We start from the raw sequence: 24,037 nt of genomic DNA on the forward strand, positions 1-24,037 counted from the left end.
TATTGGGCCTTTATGTTCCTCCTCTTGGTTTCTCTTTCGGATTGCATGTTGCTTCAAATAAAATTGCTAACAACATATGGCCTGTTATGATTCTCTTTTCCCAAACTCTGCCATTTTGTATATTTGTGACACACTGCAGATTTTGTAAAGATTGCTTCATAATATTTGTTTACCATCTGCTGCACTCTATTTGGTATCTTGCTAGGATTTTTTCCTCCATTTTAAGTGACATTAACAAAATCCAGCCAGTACATAGACTTTCTGGTTCTACTTTTGCTTCCCTAATGTGCTGGAAAATCATATTACTATGCTCCAGGCAACTAGAGAAGTCTGGAATTCTCATTGTGAACCAGTGTATCAGATCTATCTCATGCACTGCCCCCCCCCCCTTGGTCATATCTAGTAATGCTTTTTTGGTCAGATGGTAAAGAACCTCTATGTATAAGACAAAAGTTCAAATTATTTTTTCTACTTCTCTTTACTTAGTACCACTATTTTCTAGCGTTCTTCAACAACATATTTATAACCTTGAAACTCTTTGTGCCACTTTAGTAAGTTTTTAATGATTTACAGTTCCATTTAGTGTTCATTTTATAGCTAAACCAATTTGATAGGCAAATAGCCAGAATCGGCCAGACTGGCTCTGTGTATCCAGCTTTTAACAGAGAAGTATTTTAAATTACTGTTACACTAAATTGCTTGGTATGTCTTTCTACTTTATCCTTCAATACTTCTAATACCTGTCAATTCATTGTCTTTATTTTAAAGATTATTTATCAATTTATTTATTTGAGAGAGAGAGAGAGAGGGAAAGCACCTGTGAGTAGGGGAAGGGGCAGAGGGAGAGGGAGAGAATCTCAAGCAGACTATCCACTGAGCATGGAACCTGACTTGAGGCTTGATCCCACGACCCTGAGATCATGACCTGAGCCGAAACCAACCGCTGGATGCTCAGCCAACTGAGCCACCCAGATGCCCCTCATTGTCTTTATTTTAAGTCGTTTTTTACAGCTTTTTTGATATATAATTGACATATAACATTGTGTAAATTTAAGGTGTACAGTCTGCTGATTTTATACAATTGTGTATTCCAAACTGATTTCCACCATAGCATTAGCTAACACCTCTATCCTGTTATATAATTACCATTTCTTTTTTTGTGGTCAAAACATTTAAGATTTACTTTCAGCAACATTCAGATATATGTTACAGTGTTGGGGCTCCTGAGTGGCACAGTCCTTTAAATGTCATATCTTTGTTTCAGCTCAGGTCGTCCTCTAAATGTCAGATCTTGGTTTCAGCTCAGGTCTTGATCTCAGGGTCATGGGATTGAGCCCCTGTGTCGAGCTCTGTGTTCAGCACAGAGTCTGCTTAAGACTCTCTCCCCCACTCTCTGCCCTCCTGTGCATGCATGCATGCGTGGGTGCTCTCTCTCTCTCTCTAAGATAGATAAATAAATCTTTAAAAAAGTATGTTACAGTGTTATTAGTTATAATCACCATGCTGTACATTAGATCCCCAGACCTTGGAACTAGAAAATTATACCCTTCCGCAAAAGCTCCCTATTTTCCCCCACCCCAGCCCCTGATAGTCAAACTCTCTGTTTCCCTAAGTTTAGTCTTTTCTTTTTTAAGATTTATTTATTTATTTATTTATTTTGGGGAGTGGGGGAGACAGATGGAGAGGGAGAGAGTCCTGAGCAGATTCTGCGCGTTGAGCGCAGAGCCTAATGCAGGGCCTGATCTCTCGACTCTGAGATCACAACCTTAGCCAAAACCAAGAGTCAGATGCTTAACCAACTGCATCACCCAGTTGCCCCTAAGTTTGGCCTTTTTAAATTTCCCATATAAGTGGTATTATACAGTATTTGTCTTTCTCTAACTTACTTTACTTAGTATAATGCCCTCCTCAGGGTTCATCCAGGTTGTTGCAAATGGCAGATGTGTTTCTTTTTCGTGGCCGAATAATATTCCACTGTATGTATGTGTATACCACATCTTTAGCCATTCATCTGTTGGTAGACACGTAAGTAGTATCTTGGCTATTGTGAATAATGCTGCAGTGAACATGGAGGTTCACATATCTCTTTGAGAGAGTGATTTGGTTTCCTTTGGATAGATGCCCAGAAATATAATTGCTAGATCACATGATAGTTCTTTTTTTAATTTTTGAGGAACCTCCATACTATTTTCCACAGTGGCTGTGCCAGTTTACATTCCACCAACAGTGCACGAGGTTTCCCTTTTCTCCACATCCTCGCCAACATTTGTTATCTCTTCTCTTATTGATGATAGCCCTTCTGACAGGTGTGAGGTGATAGCAGATCGTGGTTTTGATTTGCATTTCCCTGATGATGAGTGATGGTGAGCATCTTTTCATGTGTCTGTTGGCCATCTGGATGTCTTTGGAATTTATTGTCTTTACAGAGAAGTGTATTCTCACTTAAGTGTCAAGGCAAATGGTTTGACTGCCATCACAGGGATAGATAGCTTGGCTTTTGTGTTTTGGCCAGAATCATCAGTCTTCTCATAGGTGTGATTACTTTTCCAACTCAGTCTCCTCTTTGACAAGAACAGGAGTCTTCATTAAAACTACTCATCACAAATAGCAAAGAGTCTATCAGTCCCCCAAAGAGCAATTTGTAAAGAAAACCAATACCTACATAAAATGGAGTCTCTTAGTAATCCATAAGAACATTAATCACTGTGTCATGTAAGTCTGATTTTATCCCCAGGCTTTATTAGAATGCCTCCTTCAACTTAACCGAAATCTTTCTCTTGGAGTCAGACCCCTTAAGGAACAGCGTCAGCACTTTACCACTAGGTTGGCTATTCGGGCCTTTTGGACTCAGTTTTCTGTCCACTTAAAGCCAAGTGTCCTTATAGTGTTTAATAACTGCTTTTCATGGAACTGCTAGACAAGAAATTATTCTGGTAGCTGACTTCTGTCACAGGTGTTTTGTTTTGTTTTTGTTTTTTTCCTGAAATAATCCCTCAGAGATTTCATGGAATTCCAAATCTTCTGTTTTAAGAAACCTTAAAGGTTCAAGCTCTGGCTTTGAGAGCTTAGAGAACTCTTCTTACTGTTGTGTTGTTCCTGATTGAGAGAGACTACGGTTTAAATGATTTTTCTGGAATCTGTGCCCTCTCTTCACAAATTCTAAAAAGGGTTTTCACCTGTTTTATTAAACTCCAAACACTTCCTCATCCCATGTGAATGATACCTTATTGAGATCTTGTGTATATTGAAATTTGAACATAAACAATTCCTTTGTAGCCACTGTCTCTGTAGCTAGTTCTGGTATAGAAGTGAGAGTTATAAAAAGCTACTTTATTCAGGCTGGAAATTTTACCAAGTTCAGGACTTCATCAAGAACAAATCATTGTAGCCCACATCTAAACAGAGAATTTGACTTGCTTTTAAAATAAAAACGTAAAGTGTTTTCATGTGTGCTAGTATGTAACATTATAGCTCTTTATATTGTATCTGTTTTTTCCCCTTTGTTTCCTGCATTGGTAAGAAAATTTTTTGACTTAACCTCGAAAATACTGGTTTCTAGAGCTTATGTAGAGACTTCCTTTTGTTTCCAAAACTAGAATGGCATTTCTTTTTCTTCTCCAATTTGACTTTATAGTGTCTACACCTAAGAAAGAAAGAAAGAGCGAGCTAGATTCCTATATAGTCCCTTATATATGTAATATTCTTAGGCCTCTGCTGTCTTTGTGTTACTGAAAGTGACTACTATGTGCCTTGTATACTGAGAACAGGCAGCTCTTAGTAGAATAGTACAGTAGTGACTCTGGACAGCTCTTATTTATGTAGATATTTAAATAGTGTGACTTGATGATACTGATTTGCATTGAATTCGGGAACTCTTCGGGAGTGAACCACGATCCAGGATCCAGGAACAAATGCTTTGGAGAGAAACCCCAGTGAGAGCAGTTGGTTTGGTCACTGAGCTGGGCTGGCTCAACTGTTGGTTTCTATCATGCTGTCAGATAGATTGCTATTGGCTGCTGGGAGAGAAAGTAGCATTTTGCTCTGAAATGGGCTAATTAGGAGAGAATACAAGCTCCCTCCTAGGGTTTCCATGGCCTGGCAACTGAGCTGGGGGACATCTTCAGAACTGCAGCTGGATGGGAGGGAGGGCCGCTGGGGTGTAGTGGGCAAAGATCCATGAGCTGGACTGAACTCCCCCTGTATTTTCAGTAAGAGTCCCCAGAGCATGTCATGTAAGCTTATTCTCTTCATGACCTGAGATTTGTCTGTTTCTCCAGGCCTGGAATCAGGTTCTCTGCATCTGATCAAATCAGCAATTAGATACTCAAGAGTGACCCCCCCAAATAAATAAATAAATAAATAACAACACTGATTGTTTAACAAGTGCATCAGAGCTGAGGCATCCAAATTGAGAGAGAGCCTGCCCCTTCCAAGTTGTCCCCTGGGAGGCTGTGTACTTCTTCCAACAACCCTACTATTGCTCAAAATGTTTTTGGCATTTTTCTTTCAGCCATATATTTAGAATCTATCACATAGGCTGTTTTGTTGGCAGATCTTTATTTTTAGAGGGATGAAATAGCTAACTAAATATTTAGAAATAAACAAAAGTCATTCTGAGTCCTGCCTGGCAGATAGTGTAGGTGAGTGACCAGGCAGGCAGTTCCATTTTGGGTTAAAAATGAGATCTGATAGGAGTGTCTGGCTGGCTCCGTTGGTAAAACATGTGACTCTTGATCTCAGCATTGGGAGTTCAAGCCCCACTTTGGGTGTAGTTTACTTCAAAAAAAAAAAAAATCTTTCAAAAAAATGAGATCTGATATTTACATGCTGTCTATCTTTGAGATCTTAAAGCAGTTTTCAAAGAGGTATTTCAAAACTATTTTGAACAGGAGAAATATCATGGAAATAAGTTTCTGGATGTGGCCGCTTTGATGATACACTTACTCAAATGTACACATTCTGGTTGTGTATTTTGTAAAGTCTAATTATCCTCCAGTTTTAAGACTATCACATTTTTTCAAAATCACGTGAATAGCCATATGAAGCTTATTATAGTCAGACTACCCAATAGAAATGAAACTGTTCAGAAAGAGCAAGCGAGCTACCAGATAGAATGGGTTATGGGGATAACTGTGTTAAAGTTGCTTTGTAAGTTAACCTTATATAGGCTCCCTATTCTTCTTCGGGGAAAAGGGAATAGTAATAATCAAGTCACACTGTCCACATCATAGGATCGTTGTGTGGTTCTTAAGGAGGTATGGTATATGAAGCATGTATCATGGTACTTTGTGTGTAGTCATGTTCAATACATGTGAGCCATTTTGATCATGGCACTATGACATGATAGCTTGTCTGGGAGAGAGGAAGACTGACAAATAAGGCATAGGGTGCTGCGTGGGAAAGAAGGAAAGTACTAATGGTAGAACAAGACTGGCCTCCTTCAGTGTTTAATGTTCTTCACACCAAACCTGTTTCTTCACACTCCAGTGACACATTAACCTAGATACATGTCAGGCTTGACATAAGCAGTATTTTAATTTTCAGTTGTCCCTGAAATTTTTGGCTCTTTATCGGGACTATTCATATTCTGAACAACAAAAACCCCAATAAAACAACAAACCGATAACCTTGACATCCTCAAAAATATGGTGTGAAGATTTGGCTCTCAAGTTTTGAAAAGAAGTTGTGTTATGTTCCCAGCTGACGTGGTTTTTGTGCATTTAAAAACTGCAAATCTTACCACTCGCACTATGTTGCCTTTGAAACAGATGAAGATGAAGATGGTGACCGAATTACAGTGAGGAGTGATGAAGAAATGAAGGCCATGCTGTCCTATGTAAGTCTATCACAAATGAGGACTATTGTAATGTATTAATGTAATCGTGGGCACTGTTTCTCGGCATGGTGAAGATATAAAAATAAATCACAGCTACCATAACATTCTTCTGTAGGATGCATAAGGATTTCAAGAATTTCCTTATGTTAAAGTTAAGGGCGTTCTTTTCAAAAGACACTTACTGATCATATCGTGAACATTAAGAATAATGCATCTTAATGACTTTTGCATTAGGTATGGTGCAGACTAAATGGACTATCAATTTCCTGTATTTTTTATGCAGTACTTAAAGTAACGGCTCATTAAAAATGAACCCCTGGGCTCTAAAAAATTTTTCAAAATCTACTTTCAACTGGAGATCTCTTTCACCCTTCCAAACAGACTATAGTTATAATGTAGCTGCAGGCTTAGTATGGATACACGATTTTAAAATGTACTCTCGGTTATTTTATGCACAAACCACCCCCTTTTTTTCCACCCTGAAATGAACTACAGGGTTACTGTTTCAGAGTGATTTGAATATATCCTGAAATGACTTTTCTTTTGTGTTTCAAATTTCAGTGGAAATTTGCCTTAGCCGTTTATCCGGGACTGAAGTAGATAAGCAAGATAAGACAAAGGGGTACCTATCTAAAATTTTAGTACTCAGCCTGACAAATCCAACTATGATGAAGCGGGGTAACTTCCCTGAGCCCTGATTTGTGCTGTTCCTCTCATTGAGTTTTATTTCCTCTTGTTCATTTTATTTTCTTTTACCCGAGTTTGTAATCTGTTTACAAAACCTTTTCTAGGGTCTGGGTAGAGAGAGAGCCCTGGACTCAGGTCTCTGACTCAGCTCTCCTCTGGCTTGCTGGCCTTAGGCAGATCACTTAACCTTTCTGTGCTATGGCTGCCTCATCTGTCCATTGTGGATAATAATACTCGTCCTTTCTACTGCACAGGGTCATTGTAATGATCAATGGGATAATAGATGTGAAAGCCCTTTGAGAAGTTAAAAGTTCTATACAAATGCAAAGTGGTATGATGGTGGAAATGATGGACTCAGGGCGCTTGCTGGTCTGAGTCGCCATTCGTAGCCAACACAACATCAGTAAGTTTCTGATGGACCTCAGCTTCAACCAGGATATTGTTTCATTGTAATGAAAACTGTGAAATATCTGTAAGGGTTTCCGCCAATAGTTTTAATTTAGGGTAGGAGGAAGGAGAACAAGAAAGATGGCATGATTAACAGAGCGTTGCATTCAGACCAGCACAAGAGTAGGAAAAGTCAATTTCCCATTGACTTCCCATTAACTTATTTGAGAGTCTTTGTGCACTGAGAATTTAGAGCAGGGCTCATCAGTACCTTGAAAGGCAGAGGAGGATTGTCTCCTGAAAGGTCTAGCACTAGTATTGATAGATTGCCTAACTCTCCTGGGAGTGTGACATGCTTATTTTTAGAAAACACACACACACACACACACATACACACACACGCACACAGATGGATTCTAGTTTTTCAACATACCTCCACTGCAGAGAGTACATTACTGACATCACTGTACTTTTATTATGTCTCTGACATAGCCACACATAAAGGTGTGCTTTCAAAAACGTGCTTTTGGGAAGTTCTGACAAATTATGCTTTTTGAAAAATGTTAATGCATGTCATAGTGATAATAATCATTCCCGTTTCTAAGTGCCTACTATATATATACTAGATGCGAAAGGTATTTAATTTTCTGTGGTTTTAATAATGACTCGGTGAGGTGGATTTTATCATCCCAATGTTTTAGATGTGGAAGCCATGGCTAAGAGATATGCCTGAGGTCTTAGGGCTAGCGTGAACATGAGCGTGGAGTTGAAGTTCAGCCTGTCCTGGTGTGATAGCCGGTGCTATAAAAGGTGTTTTATGCTGTTTCTCTCCCATCCACCTCCTTGCACATTAGTATGGGGACTTGTCTATGTCATCACCCATTAGTACATTCTGGATGATTTGTGTGTATGTAATACCTCAGTTGAGACATCTGTAGTATATATTCCCTATGATATATGTTTATTTTCTCAAATGCAGTGTTTACTTTTGTGTTGTAGGAAAATATATTAAGAGTTACATAATTGTCTTTAAACTTAGAAGTTTCTGAGATTTCGATAGGACCACTTTTTAGTCTGAAAAGAAATCTTCTAGCTCATTGATCCTCAAATATGTGGCTTTCATGCATTAATCAATTTTCACTTTTAGATTGGAGGACATAGGCATTGTAACATTTTATTTTGCCAAATAAACACGTTAATAAAATAAATAATAAAAATTACCTACTGTTAACCATTATTTTACTAACAAAGAAAAACAGTGAGAGTCATTTAAAGATTAAAAATGATGGGCTGTACATAATCTCAGAAGGAAAGGTGACCATTAGAGTGAGTAGATTTAAGAGTACCTACCTGGCTGGCTCTCGGTCAGTGGAGTGTGCGACTCTTGATCTCAGGGTAGTGGGTTTGAGCCCCACGTTGGGGGTGAAAACTACTTAAAAATTTAAAAAAATAAAGTGAGTAAAGTTAGTTTTATGTAAGTAAAACTCACTACATTCTTTTCCTCCCTCATTTTAAAAAGTTGAAGTACAGTCGACATAATTAGTTTCAGGTGTACCACATAGTGAATTGATACTCTTTTACCAATTTGCAGTGGATGGTGAAGCCTTTTTTATGAATTGGCAGTGGTCTATACATTGTGGTCTGATCAGGTCCAGGCTTTCTCATTAATTCACTTAAATATTTATAGATGGGAACCTGAAATCCCCAAGAATTTCTAACTTAACATTCCACTTTTCTGATTCTGAATGTTTGAGCAAAATCTTTTTAAATGAAAGTATCTCTCTGAGCAAAATCTTTTTAAATGAAAGTATCTCGGAGAGAGATAACAAGCTTTAAGTCATTTAAAGCCTAAATGGATTTCTTTTTCCTCTTATCTGTTGAGATAGCCCTACCATCATATACCCATTGTTTATGTAGAGTCAGGCTCTGAATAAACATTTAGAAAGTAAAGAGTAGGGGAATCTCTTCCTCAAAAAGCACACATAAAATTGGTTGGCTGTCATTTTGATCTGTCTTGGCTCTTTTTTAAAAAACTTTATTTTATTTTGTTTGAGAGAGAGCATGAGCGGGGTTGGGGGGAGGGGCAAAGGGAGGAGAAGAAGCAGGTTCCCCACTAAGCAGGGAGGCCCCCGCCAAGCGGGGCTCGATCCCTGGACCCTGAGATCATGACCTGAGCCGAAGGCAGATGCTTAACCAGTTGAGCTACCCAGGCACCCCTGATCTGTCTTGGTTCTTATGATTAAAATTCCTCTGTGTTCCAGTTTTGCCGTGAAGAGAACCATTTGGACCTAATCTCACATAGATTTTGGTTGATAGCCTTTAGTTGCTGATCTATTATGAACAAGCTGCATGGTCTTTATTTTTTAGGTTCATTTTGACTGAAAACTTTTTGAATCCAGGATCTGGGTGGTGGGGTGGGGAAGATACTGAGATACCAAGATACTGACAGGTAACCCTGTATTTACTGTAAAAAGCAACTTAGTTTCTCATGTCAAATTTAATAAATTTGCAGTCACCTTATTATTTCTTTAGAATCCATATGGGGAAAGCAAAACTAGAGACACTTTTACTGGAAATCCCTTAATCATTCTTTTCCATTGATTACAAAGGTTAAATGAATAAGCAGCCTGGATCTCTGCATAAAATTAAGAAGAAAATATGCAACGTCTGAGTTGGAACTTGCAGAATTACTTTTTTCCCCCCGAACAGAAGCATTTTCTGGCTTTGGGCCAACAGAAACATAAGTTTTTATCAGTAATTTAAATAGATTTTCGTATTAGACCTGAAAATGTTGCCTTTTTAATTGAAAACTTATCAATTATTTAAATTGCTAGCAGCCTTAGGCTGTTAATTTTATGTGTGCCATAATAATGGCATACAGTGGTTTTTGATACATGTGACATGTGGATATCGCGTTGTAGTAAGGATTTGTCATGACAATAAGTTGTCGTGTGCTGTTAAATAATAACCAACATATTAAACTGAAGTCTGTTGTCACACATTAGTACCGTTTTATGTAAGTTATTTAGAAGTTGTATTCTTTTCTTCATTAGATATATTTTTAAGAGATAATGAGAAGAAAACAAAGCTATAATAAATTGTCTTTTAAGAAAATGTAAAGTAATTTGGTCTCCAAGGAGATATTTAATGTATTGAGAGAATCCAGCAGCCAAGTGTTATTACAGCACCATTGTGATCGCTCTCTGCGTTTTGTTATGAGTTTGTGTTAATCAACAATCTGTTTTTATAGCGTAGTTTCTTGTAAGTTATGTTGTTAGAATATTCCACTTCTGGGATCATGGCTTTTCCTCTGACACTATTGTATCTTTTTAATTCCTCCATAAAGTATTTTTTTAATTAGAATCTGAAACGCTTTATTAGGAAAAAAAAAAGTACACCCAACCTACATATTCTGAAAACTAAATACCTGATCATTGCTAATTATTTAAAGGACCCTATTAAATATACCCTTAATATAGTTTACATTTCTGTTGATGTTCTTGTTTCCCCCTCTCATTTTCTGGGAAGATTAAAGATGGTGTGTTGTTTTTCTCCTTCTGTCTTTTTGTATTCGTTGTCTGGCAGGGCTGGCTTCATTTCCTTTCAGCACCAAACAACAGGGCTGGGCCTTGTTTATTGATTAATCATAAGCTTTATCTATCACTGAGACCCAGTTATAGGAGGGGTTATGTTAATGTTAACCTCGGCTTTTGGGTGACCTTTCATTAAGAAACTCAGCAGTACATCTTGCTTTTGTAAATGGATTCATATTTGTTTCTGCTAAATCCCATGTCTAGTACAGGATTTATTACACCTGGTTCTCTCAATCCTAAGAGGCTTGTGTGAGTGGAACACAGTATTAACAAGAATAATTTTCTTCATTTTGCCCATTCTCTGCCTTTATACCATTTTTCCACGTTGCCAGAAGAGTATGGGATGAGTTTAACTGTAATGCCTCCCATTATGGCAGAGACCTTGTGTTTTAGTGGAGTATAAGTATTCCCTTTGGTATACTTGACCATTGTGTACCTTTTTACATGTTGGGTACCATGAGGGAAAATACTCCTTGACCTCTGTAGCACCTTGTAAATTGGAATATGATTAGCTTTATCCTAGTACACATAACTTGGAGATTGCCTCTAAAATCATACAGTTACTCAAGTAGAGTTGGAAGGGAACCTTAGAAGTCTTGTCCAGCAGTTTCATTTTATAGATAAGGAAACTGAGGCCCTAGGAGGGCAGATTCAGTCAGAGGTCACGTTGCCAGTGAATGGGAAGGCCTGGACACGGTCCTACATCTTTTGACTCCCAGTCTCTTTACTTCTGGCGGTTTGAAATGATGTTTTTGTTTTGGCATCTATTGAGGTCCTGCTGAGGAAGCTTTGCAAATACTCCTTTTTTCCTGATATAAAAAAAGAATGCTGTTTACTAGAATGTTAGTGTACCTGAATGTGAATAAGAATGTAAAAAATACTTTGTGGGTTTTTGAAACTTTAAATATTTTATTTATTTATTTATTTATTTATTTGAGAGACAGAGAGCCCGTGAGTGAGGGGAGGGGCAGAGGGAGATGGAGAAGGAGAGAATCTCAGCAAACTCTGTGCTAAGCATGGAGCGTGACGCAGGGCCAGATCTTAGGACCCTGAGATCATCATCTGAGCCAAAATCAAGAGTCAGATGCTTACCTGAATGAGCACCCTGGGCTTTTGAAATTGTGAAGATTTTTGTCCTTATCTACAAGACTGAGTTTTACCACAGAATTTGTTGCCCACTTAGGAGTTGAACATTTAATAGCCCCAGGGCCTTTGCTATTAGGAAGTTTTCATCAAAGAGCAAGAGATTGGAAGCTCATTTTCCACATGGTGCTTTTAAATGTGCTCCATATTAAATAGGTTCACCTTTGAACTTACTTTGTATGTGGCAAAATCGGCTCCGTGCAGTTCACCTCAACAGCTGATAATGCAGTATATTCTCTCCTGGCAGGGTGGAGAAATGGCACAAGAAGAGGTAAGCTGAACGAAATAAATAAATGGTTTGGGAAATTACCCTTTTTTTTTTTTTTTTTTTGTAACTCAATCACATGCTCTAAGCTGTAAGTAAAGTTTTTATTTTGTTTTCTCATCCTAGTCAAAGAATAAAACATTTTTTTCAGAGGCGGGTTGTTTTAATTCCCTTCTCTGTGTTGCCTGGGACATTTGGATGCCCGTGAAATAGTGACAAAAATGTGGTAGACCCGTATTTAGCCCCTGTTGTGAAATGTCTTGGGGCATCTTTGCTTGCAAGGAGCAGAAGCATAGTAAAGTTTGCATCAGAACAGAGGGTTTATTTTGTGGCTCATGGAAGCAAAGGAAGAGATAAGCAGAAGCAGGCCTCAGGCAAGTGACACCAGGGCACTCTGGGGTGCTTTGGACCACCAGTATTTGTCATTAATGTGGCTGTGCTTCCAGTTGAGCTCTATCTCTGTGGAGGGCTCAGTGTAGCCTGGAGGCTGGTTCCTCTGGGGTCCTATTTTGAGGCAGTTGGCATGAGGCAGTCAAGCCATGTGTGTGGTACCTCAGCTCCGTAGGGACTATGGCTGGGAGCTTATCTTCAGAGGAGATGTGGGCTGCAGGGAAATGTTGGACCCCTGGCAGTAGGATTGCTGTGGGGCAAAACCAGGTTGTTGGGCACTTGTTGGCAGCTCTTAGTGAGCCTCTGTTCTCTTAGGCCAGTCTTACTGGAAACGAGAGGGGGATTTTCTACATATATCTGAAAGGTGAATGTAATTATACTACAATACAGTAAAGTTATAGAAATTCAGTAAATTATCAACCTAGGAAATATATCCAGGAAGGCATAAATTGAAGTAATAGAAAATTTCAAAACAAGTGCTTCTTTCTAAATATATGTTTCTCTATTACTTACATGTTCTTTACTCTTTCCTCACTGCCTTTTTATATATTCCTTTTTTAATAGAAGTTGAGCAGTAGGTTGGATCTTTATCAAGCACTATTGGAAATAGCTAAATAGAATGTAAGGGAATGTCACATTTGGCCTGCTCTCTGCATGGCCTGATGCTCCTATTTTATTTAAGTGGCAGGTTCCCTGAAGCTACTGCAGCAGTACCCCCTTTCCTGTGGGGGATAAGTTCCAGGATCCCCCACAGTGCATGTCTGTAACCATGGATAGTACGGAGCCCTATATATGCCATGTGTTTTCCTATACATACATACCTGTGGTAAAGTTTCATTTAAAAATTAGGCACAGCAAGTGATTAACAAAATAATAATAAGATAGAACAATTATAACAATATACTGCAGTAAAAGTAATGTGAATGTGGTCTCTCTCTCTCTCAAAATACCTTATTGTACTATACTCACCCTTCTTGTGCTGCTGAGAGCTGATAAAACGCCTGTGTGAGCTGAAGTGAGGTGAGTGACGTAGGCATTGTGACCGTGTTAGGCTACTGTTGACCTTCTGATGACATGTCAGAAGGAGGATCATTTGCTTCCAGACTGTCTTTAACCACGGGTAACTGAAGCCACGGAAAGCAAAACCACGGATAAGGGGAGACTATTTTATTTAAACTTCTCCTTTAGAAGTATAACAGAATTGCTGCAGCCTAGAAGTCAGTTGCAAGGTCAGTGTAGACACTGCCCCAGGCTAACCACGGTGATGATTCTGAATGCTTCAGCCGAGAGGATCTACAAGTTTTGGACCCATTGCTGAATACAAATTTAAACTCCTTCTGCCAAAACACATTACCTTACACTTAGCCAAGTTGAAGTTCATGTGCCATTGGCTGCCCAAACCTGTATTAAGACCATCTGGAGCTCCCTAATGCCCTTACGGTCTTACTCTCCAAAACAAATAGTGTTATTGTTAAGCATGGCCAACTTACTGTCTTTTTCACTTCCAAATCATTAATAAATAACATCTATCCAATAACATTAGCCTATAAACAGGCCCCAGGGTTGTTCCCTGTTGACCTTTTCAGTGGAAGACTTTTCACTGTGATTTTTCTTTCTCAAATCAATCCATGACCGTATGTGAATCCTTGGTCTAGAGACATTCAAGGAAGAGCATGTGCACACTATAGTACCTCAAGGCAGGGGCAGTGAGTTATTTGAGAAGTGGGGGGATCTGAAACCAGATAAGTAAATGCGGATATTAATTTGGTATTCAAAATAGATTTGCTTTATATGTTGTTTTTGACTACTGGAGCAGTTGTGTGTGTCCTAAGAGGTCAGTGTCATAGAAGCAAAGCCTCTCATTTTAAAGTATAAGAAATAATTGAAAGAAAGCATAACTGAGGACACACTAAGCAGTGTTCTAATTGAATTTGGAGCCATTTAACAGAGTTCAGATTGTTGGGTTCTTCACTGGGAAAACTAATAAATTAACTATGGACTGCAAATAGTTGGTTAGGTTATTGATTATTGCTGTAATTACTGACTGGGCTTCTTATAATGGGGTATGCTTGCAATATTGACTGAACAGGAATTTGAAAATTTTATCATTAGTAGGAAAAAACCAGCATGCTTATTCCTTATAAGTTGGAAACACTGTATTAAGTCTGTTAGGAGGCATGTTAAGGAGAGGTTTAGGAAACTGTCCTGTTATGTGTATGGAAGAAAAATAAATAAACCTGATTTTATGCGATTTGATATATAAGACTTGCCAGAGTAAGTTAGGAGGTACCAGCAATTTGAGTAGTTACCATGTTTCTATCAGCTCTTACCTGCCTCCTTCCCTTAAATATTTGTGGAGCACTGTTATGTGTAAGGCCCAGTGCTGGGCACTATACAGCAGTGATTTCTTAGGTTTTTAGGGTGGCAGGTCTTTTTGAAAATGTGAGGAAAGTTGTTTATTCTTTTCCCAGAAAATTCACACAATGCAGCGTTTCACATGTAATTTCAGGAATTTGAAGGCTCTCCTAAGACTCATATAGACTCCAGTTTAATACCTCTGCCATACAAGATAATAAAATACACAAGACAGGGCTCCTGCCCTTGATGAACTTCCAGAAGAAAAATAGACAATATTCCTTATAATACCCTTTTAATTATTTTATTGTTTGTAGTACTGTAGTAATTGAGGGAATGGGAAGGGAACTGAGTCTTGATAAACAGTTAAATTCTACCTCTGTATTTGGTCTAAAAGTGATCTTATTTAGGGGTTTCTATATTACCCTCTTGTTATGAACCCTTCTTTTCTATATAATGTTGCTTGGAAGTAGGAGATTCATAGCCCTGTACCCTATTTCAAGATTTTTTTCAAAGGAGGTTTCCCTTATACCAGCTCCTTTGATTTTGATCTTTTTTTTTTAAGATTATTTATTTATTTATTTGACACACAGAGAGAGATAGTGAGAGAGAGAGCACAAGCAGGGGGTGTGGCAGGCAGAGGGAGAGGGAGAAGCAGGCTCTCTGCTGAGCAAGGAGCCTGATGTGGGGCTTGATCCCAGGACCCTGGGATCATGACCTGAGCCAAAAGCAGCCGCTTAACCAACTGAGCCACCCAGGTGCCCCGATGATTTTGATCTTCTTAATACCTTTATGAGGTGAGCAAAGCAGGCATTTTCCCCATTTTTTTTTTTAAAAGTAGCGTGGAGCCCAGTGCAGGCCTTGATCTCATGACCTGAGCTGAGATCAAGAGTCGGACGGTTAACCAACAGCCTCCCAGGTGTTCCTATATTCCCCATTTTTATAGCTGAGATTACTGAGGTACAAATTGCATGCCTTTCTCAAGGTTACAGAGCTAGTAAATGTAGAACTAGGACCTGAGATCACTCACACACTGATGTGCTTACTTATTTGTACAGCCAGTTTTATACAGTTAAATATTTATGGGATAGCAACTATGTGGCCAAGTGCTGTGCTGGGTGGCGTAGGTATAGTGAACATATAGTTCATTCCTTCAAGGAGCCCATGGTCCAGTGTTCAGTGTGGGAGGATATGAAAGCTCATAATTACCGGCAGAGTGATAAATGCTATAATATGCTCAAACATTAGGTGCTCTGTGAGCATAAGAAGGAGTACCTGATATAGCTTCGAGGACAGAGAAGGCTTCCTGAAGAGAGTAGTGTCTAGATGGAATAAGGTAGGACAAAGGGACTGGGAAGGATGTTTTGGGCAGAGAGAGCAGTATGTCAAAGCTCTGGTTTAAAGATGACTGGTGCATTCAGGAGGAGCTCCCTGTGATTCAGTGCGGTACGGACAGGGGGGCAGGAGAGGGTATGAGATGGGATTGGGAAGGAAGGTGGACTAGATCATGGAGGGCCCTAGCTTGAAGGAATTGAGAAGCTGGAAAAATGTAGAGCTAATAAAACTGGTGATTGACTGAGTGTGGGAAAGAAGGAAAGAGTGGTTTGGCGTCCTTCCAGCTCTCTGGCTTGGGAAACTAGGTCATTGTGATGTCAATCACTGAAACAGTGAGCCCAGGTGGCGGAAGATGGGTCTAGGGCATGAGGGAGGGGTGAGAGAGGTAGAGACCTGTTGAATTTGAGGGGCCTCTGGACAACCAGTTGGGTATGTTCCGAATCTTAGGAGAGAAATCTGGGCTGGAAATAAAGATTTGTGATTCATCAGCTCCTAATTAGTCTCAATGACTCCTCTGGTAATTGAAACCTTTGAAGTGGCTGAAGTTAACTCAAGGAGAGTATAAAATAAGAAGAGAAGGTTGATGAAAAACCATGGGGAGCTCCAACATTTAAAGAAGGGGGTGAGGAAACAACCACTTACAGGAAGCTGCATAGAGTGGTCAGGGAGGGAGGGGGAAAACCAGAGCGGGGCGCTGAAGAAGGAGGGGGAGGTCACCCATCAGTGCGGTGCCATGCGTCCCTAGTCTGTGAAAGATCAGCGACATGGCCTAACTCCCACAGGGTCTGGCTGGAGGAGCTACACTCCCACCAGCTCAGCCGGCTGCCCAGTAGCCTGGTTTATTTAAATGTTTTGAGGTCTGAGAAATAAGAGATAACTTACCTTTTGACTCTTAAGGAGTAAATATATATTTTATGTTCTGAGTACATGGACTAGAATGAAAAGTATTTTTTTTTTTTTTGGTTCACTGATAAACTGTTTGCTTCATCTGTGAATTATACATGCAGAATAGGATAGGATTGTGGGAAATTAAGTGAATAAACATAAATAGCTAGTAGTGAGCCTAGTACACAATAGGTAGTAAGTAGTTGTGTGTGTGTGTGTATCTCTTTTCTCTCTCTTTTAATAGAGAACTTGTACCTTGTAAAATTAAACTGTGCTGTTTTAGAACTCGAGTTTTTTATATGGCAGATTTCCATGAAGAAAAAAATGTAATTACTGATTGAATTGTGCTATTGGAATTAGAATTAGGTTCATAACAAATAGGAACACTGTTTGATAAACTTGCAAACAAAACAAGCCAAGAATTGTACTTGCTATCCCCTCGTTGAATCTGGCCCTCTGTTTCAAATTAATTAGATTTTTGGATAACTGTGCTAAACTTTGTCACATCCTTATTAAAATTGTTTAAGGATTTTGAAGAACATCTCAGAGGGACTCTGAAACTAATCTGAGTCTGGTACTGGAGATTCCATTAGCAATCACAAAACTGATTAATCTTTTACTCAGTTAGCTTATTGATTATTGCTGCAATTACTGCATGTAACGGATTCTGCCAGGAATACCAGCGGAAAACACATTTTATTACTGCTGCTGATGTATTCAGTCTGAGCATGATATTTTGTATTTTTTGTACCTAACGATTTTTGTATTTTTAAATATGGGAAGACTTCTATTCAGAAAGTGCTGTTGTTTTAGTGGTAGGAGGTTCACTTTTTAATTTCTCAATTCACTTTTTAATTTCTCAACCACCAGTAATGCATTACAGTTTACAAAGTGCCTTCACAAACACTGTTGCTGCAGGCTGATTTCACGGCAACCCTATGTAATAGACTAGCTAGCTTTACTCTCATTTGGCAGAAACTGGGGCTCGGTGAAGTTCAGTGACTGGTTACGTAATAGGTAGCAGAATCAGAATTAGGCCCCGTTTCAGTCAGTAAATATTTATTGAACACCTACTATGTGCAGGGCTCCATGTTAGGGATAATAAAAGCTGGGATAGGATTATCGAGATTGCGTTTGCACAATTATTTGGATAGCTTCAAATTATGGCCCCATTAATTTATCATGGTCACTTCGTCACTTTTCTGTCCAAGCCATGTTAAGTATCTTAGCCTACAAGACTGAGGTTTTTGTTTGTTTTCTTCAGTTTGTTTTGGGCTAGTGGAAGTCATTATTGCTTATTTTATCACTATTTAGGACAAAATTGGAAAGACTCTCTTTAAAGAGAGAATTTCTAAAAGACTGAGAGACTACCTGGATCTAGAAACAGCTTGCTCTGCAGCTTTGGGGCTAGCTTCTGTCCCTCCCATGAGTCTCTTGGTGCTCCTCTGGCTGTGTAGCATCTTCATTTTACAGGAGTAACCCGAGGGGCAGCCAATGGTTCCTCGCCGGGCTTGTGTGCTGGGGAATGGCCAGTACTCCGGCCCCCACACTGGGGTCCTTCCTCTAACTCCCCAAGTTCCTTGCTTGTCTCACTGGGTGACACAGGCCTGTGGCCTGTCAGGACTGCTCTGTGCCAGGAAGGATGCGTGGCCCCACACTGTATCCTTACTCCTCAGAGCGCGCTAAATATGCAGCAGCCTGAGCTCCTGGGTCTGGTGCCTCATTGGCAGCCAGCCGGCCCTCACACGGCCTGCTCCTCAGAGCCACTTGCCTAGAGTGGGCCCAAGCCATGGGTTTATTAATTACCACCCTTTGCTGTATGGATCACAAGATTCTCTGGTAATACAAACAGAGATCAAGCCCAGTATTTCAGCAGGAAAAAAAAATGTCCCTTGGATTTGGAAGAATTGTAGAAAGCAAAAGACAAATGCTAACTGCTTGCTTTAGAGATACTGGCAAGTGGCACACTTAATGTCATTACTGTGACCGTGTTAATGGTAGCATGAAGAGATGGTTATAGATGGCTAAAAAAAATTGTACAATGATTATAAAAGCAGATATAGTTTGCCAGTTGATTTGGCACAGATCTGAAATGAAAGGGAAACCACATTTATTTATTTATTTTGTGAGGTAAATAAATAAAGTTGGAAAACAGGTCAATTTCATGCATGCAAGGTTTTATAGTAGGAAAAAATGCATTGCACCTGTGCTGACCCTTTACATTTGAGGTTTTTTTCAAACTTGACCCCAAGCACCAGTTTCAGACAACTCTATAATTAATTTGTTAGATAAAACATAGGGATATTTTATTTGTTTTGATTTCTAGGACTGTAGTGAAGTAGTAACTGAAATGACTAACCTATTGTACATAGCAGTTAATTAAAGAAAAGCATTAACTAGAGGAGAACACCACCACTGCTGTTGTCTTGTATCAGTATAAAAAGGCAGTAATTTTTTTGACAGCCACTGATTGGAAAGTTGCTTGCAGCCTTCCAGAACCAAGGGGGTACATGCTGTGGATCAATAACCGGCAAATTTCCCATTAAAAAGAATACCTTAGCAATGTTCCAAATAGCCACTGGCATCTTAATTTTCCATGGAAACCTCAAATACTTGTGTGCCGAGGACAAGTCATTTTCGGACAATTTTTCCAGACTACTTGTTAACAGTTATTGCTGTCCCAAAAGGTTGACAGCCTACATGATGGATATTTCATTTACTTGTCATCACTGTTTGAGTAATGGCGAGCAGTATATTTCTGTGGTTTTAAGGAATATAGTCTCCTGAAAGACATTCGGCTTAGTATGTATTCCAGAGTGTGTGTCACCCATGTTTATGCCGTATGTATATAGGCTACGTCCATAGAAGGAGAGGATCAGTTTCCTTTACAGTTTGGAAGCCCTTGGAGAGTGCGGTACACTTGTATCAGTCCATAGCTATCAAAAATCCACTTGATTTGTTTTTAGGACAAAGAGCCTTAGATTGTTAATTTGTGATTCCCAAGACGATGTAGAATTACATAGCTCCCCTTTATTTCTAAAAACAAAAAAAACCCCTTGATTTCGTAATAATTTTAATATGCATAAAGGCATTAGAAGATGTATGTATCTTCTAAAAAAAGACTTTTTTGGAATGTCAGCAAATAATGATTATCAAGGAAGAATTTCCAGAAAGGTGGCAGTTACATAATATATGTGTGTTTTAAATATAGAAATAGGAAGAACTAAAGGAGAGTTCTGCTCTGTGTGTGACAATGCCTCAAAACACAAAATCGGTGGTTTTCATCATTGATATTTTTCCACCAAGAGCATCACTTTGTTGTTTGTCAAGTATTAAAAGAAGTGAGGGCACAGAAGCCATCTCCAGGTTAGGTGGACCACTTGGCAAATTAAGGAAAAATGGGTATCAGACCGTAATACAACCTGGTGAATGAATTTGTGTTTATGAAGGAGCATGAAAGCTTTTTCATTTGGAACTTCATTTTTTGTGCCCAGAATTTTAAAATGAAATTTGCTCTATACTAACGTGTTATTAAAAGTGAAGTATAAAAGATGTTTGGTTAAAATTGACCTATCTTGGGGCGCCTGGGTGGCTCAGTCGTTGGGCGTCTGCCTTCAGCTCGGGTCATGATCCCAGGGTCCCGGGTTCGAGCCCCGCGTCGGGCTCCCTGCTCGGCGGGAAGCCTGTTTCTCCCTCTCCCACTCCCCCTGCTTGTGTTCCCTTTCTTGCTGTGTCTCTCTCTGTCAAATAAATAAAATCTTTAAAAAAAAATAAAACTGACCTATCTTTTTATCATATTAATCCTGTCATCTTTGGATGGATCATATCTTGTTTGCTTATTCCACAGTCTCTATGATTTAGATTTCCATTATCTGTACATTTTATACACAAATATGTATAATGTTTGATCTATTACCTGGCAGGTAGGCCCAAGCTAAATGTGAAGTGTTTTCATTTTGCTTTGCAAAACCCAGAGAAAAGAACAAGAGGCAGTTTGAGAAATTTCCACTAAAAAGCTTTGTGTCATTTTTAATACATGTCATTTTCAAAATATTTCTAGAGATTAAATACTAAAATCTTAATCAACATTTTTACTTTTAAAGATAAATGACAGTGTGGAAGATAACCTTATACTGGACTTTCAATCCTGAATATATCATTATAGTAATTTTTATGTACAAATAGGAAAAAGTATTCTCGAGGCTGATATGTGTATACCAGCAGTTTACAAAAGTACTGTGAATTAAACAACCCATAAGTGTCTGTTCCAGTGTTCATACATTACTGAGTAATCGCTTTCTATAATCTCTTTGCAGTATTATTCCACAGTAATGGAACAGCAAGTAAATGGACAGTTAATAGAGCCTCTGCAGATATTTCCAAGAGGTAATGTTGAACAAATTCTAATCAACAATGATTATTTCAGTAAACTGTTTCATCAACAGTTATGTTTTCCAAAGGTTTAAATGCACATAACATGATGTTTAGCTCTTAATTTGAAAAAACAAAAGAAGTATTCATTATCGTGGGGATTGCAGGCTGTATTATAGTTATGGCAGATAAAATATCTAATTTACTAGAGTAAATTAAACTAACTAGATTGTTTTTTGTTTTTGAAGTACATACTTACATTCGCTTAAAGAACTCTTTGGGGGTCCACATGGTTTCTAAACCAAGGCAAATGAATGACTTTAATTTTGGATATTTATAAATTGTGACTCATGATGGTAGCCAAAGCTGCTGTTGAGGAGAAAGCTTTCAGCTGGTACAGAGGTGAAGATTTACTGCAGGGTTTTAGGAGAGAATTGATAATGTTTGGTGCTTGGTTTTGGGGGGTGGCATTGTCCAGATAATGGAAAATCTTCATAAATGGGAATTGAGAAGTCTCCAAAAATATTAGCCTATGGGTAAGTTTTGGTGAATCACGTAGTCAAATAATACTCCTTTTCCCTTTTAAGTGGGCAGAACTAGCATTGTATCAGATACGATTGATCAGCTGTATATAAATGTTCCCTCAAAATTTGAAGTAAAAAAGAACAACTTAACTAACCATTTAACATAAACCATTAAGTCTTTCCCTCACTATACATTGCCACACTTGGAATTCATATTTTCTAACTGATGGAGCAGATAAGGAAATGTTGTAACTTTTCTAGAAATAACTTAATTGAAATCATTAAAAGTTAAACTTACCTTTGTTAACTGATACTGTACAAATAATCATGGTATGGGTTTTTCAATTAAACGTTTTAGACTTTCATTACCTGTAACTCTCTGAAGTTGAGTGGCTCAATTAACCAGTAGATTCTTATTTACACTGATCAAGTCTCTAAGGGCAGCTGACTCGGCTAGCCCACGAGAAGGTCTGGGTTCAAGAGTAATGCCTTTCTAGCATTAAGGTGGACAGTGGGATTGGGAGTACTTAGTACATTATTAATAATGTATCAAAGAGCTAAGTAGGTAAATAAAATTGGGCCATTGATAGTGTATCTGAAACAAAAATTATGATTAATCCAATTTTGTTGTATCTGAAGACTAAATACTAAAAAGAAAAAAAAGAAAAGCAAATGTTGCCATTTCTATGCATTAGACCAATAACAAGGGATGCAGATCATTTCTTGTTATCTTCAACAATGGGAGAATTTGGGCAAGTTTCAAAATCGTTTCTCCACAAAGAATACTTTTTTTTTACCAGCTGAAAATTTCCATTCATTGTTTCCCTACTTGACATTATAACTCTGTCGTAGCAAACTCTAATACAAGTGACCTGGAAAATTCAATTCTGATGCTGTGGGTTGTGGCCCTCCCCCCAATAAAAGATTTACTTTTCTTCATCCAAAAATTTTTTCCAGGTTTTGTCTTTTTTCTTTTATTTTGTGAGCAGTCCTTTGCAGTCTTCTTGTCCACACCATTGTGCTGCTTCTCATGGGAGTAACGACCATTTTTAGACATCTGCTCTGCAGGCATTAATATTGCTTTAACTGTTATCATTTCTCATTCTCCGGGTATTTCTGCCTATTGATTCCATTGTGTAGATGAGAATATGCAGGTTCAGAGAGGTTAAGTAAACTTCAGAGTCCACAACAGCCTATAAGTGGTTAGTATCAAAGTACACTTTGAATAAGAATTTTGTTTAAATTATAATTTGCTTAAAGTGGAAGGGCATATAAATGAAAATACTCATGGAGTGTGCTTGGGGGTAGTCTGGAGGGGTTGGTGGGAGTGTAGAGAACAGTATATTATAGGGAGAAGATACTTAAAAGAAGATGGTATATGAGATGTGATCGTCACATGTAGTCTTAGCACAGACCTATTAGGCTCCAGTAAATTATTAAATAAAATTCTTCCAAGCCAGATTTGAATTTTTTAAAATATGAGACTCAGCCCCCCCGTCTCTATGGTTTCTTGGATGTTATTGTAAAACTATTTTTATTTTATTTATTAATTTTAAAGATTTATTTATTTTAGAGGGAGGGAGAGAGAGAGAGAGAGAAAGCAGGAATGTGCTTGTCCATGTGTGAATGGGGGGAGGGGCAGAGGGAGAGGGAGAGGAGCAGACTCCCCGCTGAGTGTGGCGCCAGATGTGGGGCTTGATCTCACAACCCTGAGATCATGACCTGAGCAGAAATCAAGAGTCGGAATCTCAAGTGACTGAACTACCCAGGCAACCCTGTATAACTCTTTTTAGTTTTTTGTAGTCTTGCTTTTTGTTTACTTATCTATATTTTATATACGTAAATGAGATTATGGAAACTTATACAAGGATATAGACATATTGTATTGGGCAGGTTACCTGGGTTAATAGGTTGGTTAGAGGCTCCCAGACCTTAGTTTCTTTGGTCAGGCCCCTTGCTGAAAAGAATCTCTAGACTGAACAAGTGAGAAAGGTAGGAGAAAATGATTTTGTTCTAACATCAGATGTTCTCCTCATTCCAGGTAAGACATTTGCCTTGGATGGTAACTCCCAGCCCATGGCTTTGCTCTCTGTAGTTAAAAGACATGTTACATATTAATAAGTATGAAAATTTACTAGCTTTATGTAACTTCTGACTCCATAACTTTAGGAAATACGAGGTTACTGGGTTTTTTTTAATACTTTTTAGATTTCCAGTCATAAAGGTTTGAGAAGCCAATTGAGTAATGAGGCAGATGTTAAGGTAA

The 24,037-nt window shown here is 38.6% G+C and overlaps 1 protein-coding gene across 5 annotated transcripts in view; it reads left to right on the forward strand.

Moving 5' to 3' along the window:
• MAP2K5 (mitogen-activated protein kinase kinase 5) overlaps positions 1-24,037 on the forward strand; it is a 252,618-nt gene that overhangs the window by 15,173 nt on the left and 213,408 nt on the right. For 4 of the 5 annotated variants that reach the window (XM_028100051.2, XM_028100053.2, XM_028100052.2 and 1 more), the window contains exons 3-4: positions 5,769-5,836; positions 21,193-21,262. In XM_028100051.2, the coding sequence (XP_027955852.1) occupies positions 5,769-5,836; positions 21,193-21,262 (138 nt within the window). Of the gene's footprint in view, positions 1-5,768; positions 5,837-11,893; positions 11,918-21,192; positions 21,263-24,037 lie in introns of all 5 variants that reach the window. The other variant, XM_028100050.2, reaches the window with a different exon arrangement.

The sequence above is a fragment of the Eumetopias jubatus genome, unplaced genomic scaffold (assembly GCF_037043125.1).
Source record: "Eumetopias jubatus isolate StellerSeaLion01/CBP00866 unplaced genomic scaffold, mEumJub1_p1.0 scaffold_7, whole genome shotgun sequence".
NCBI lineage: Eukaryota > Metazoa > Chordata > Mammalia > Carnivora > Otariidae > Eumetopias > Eumetopias jubatus.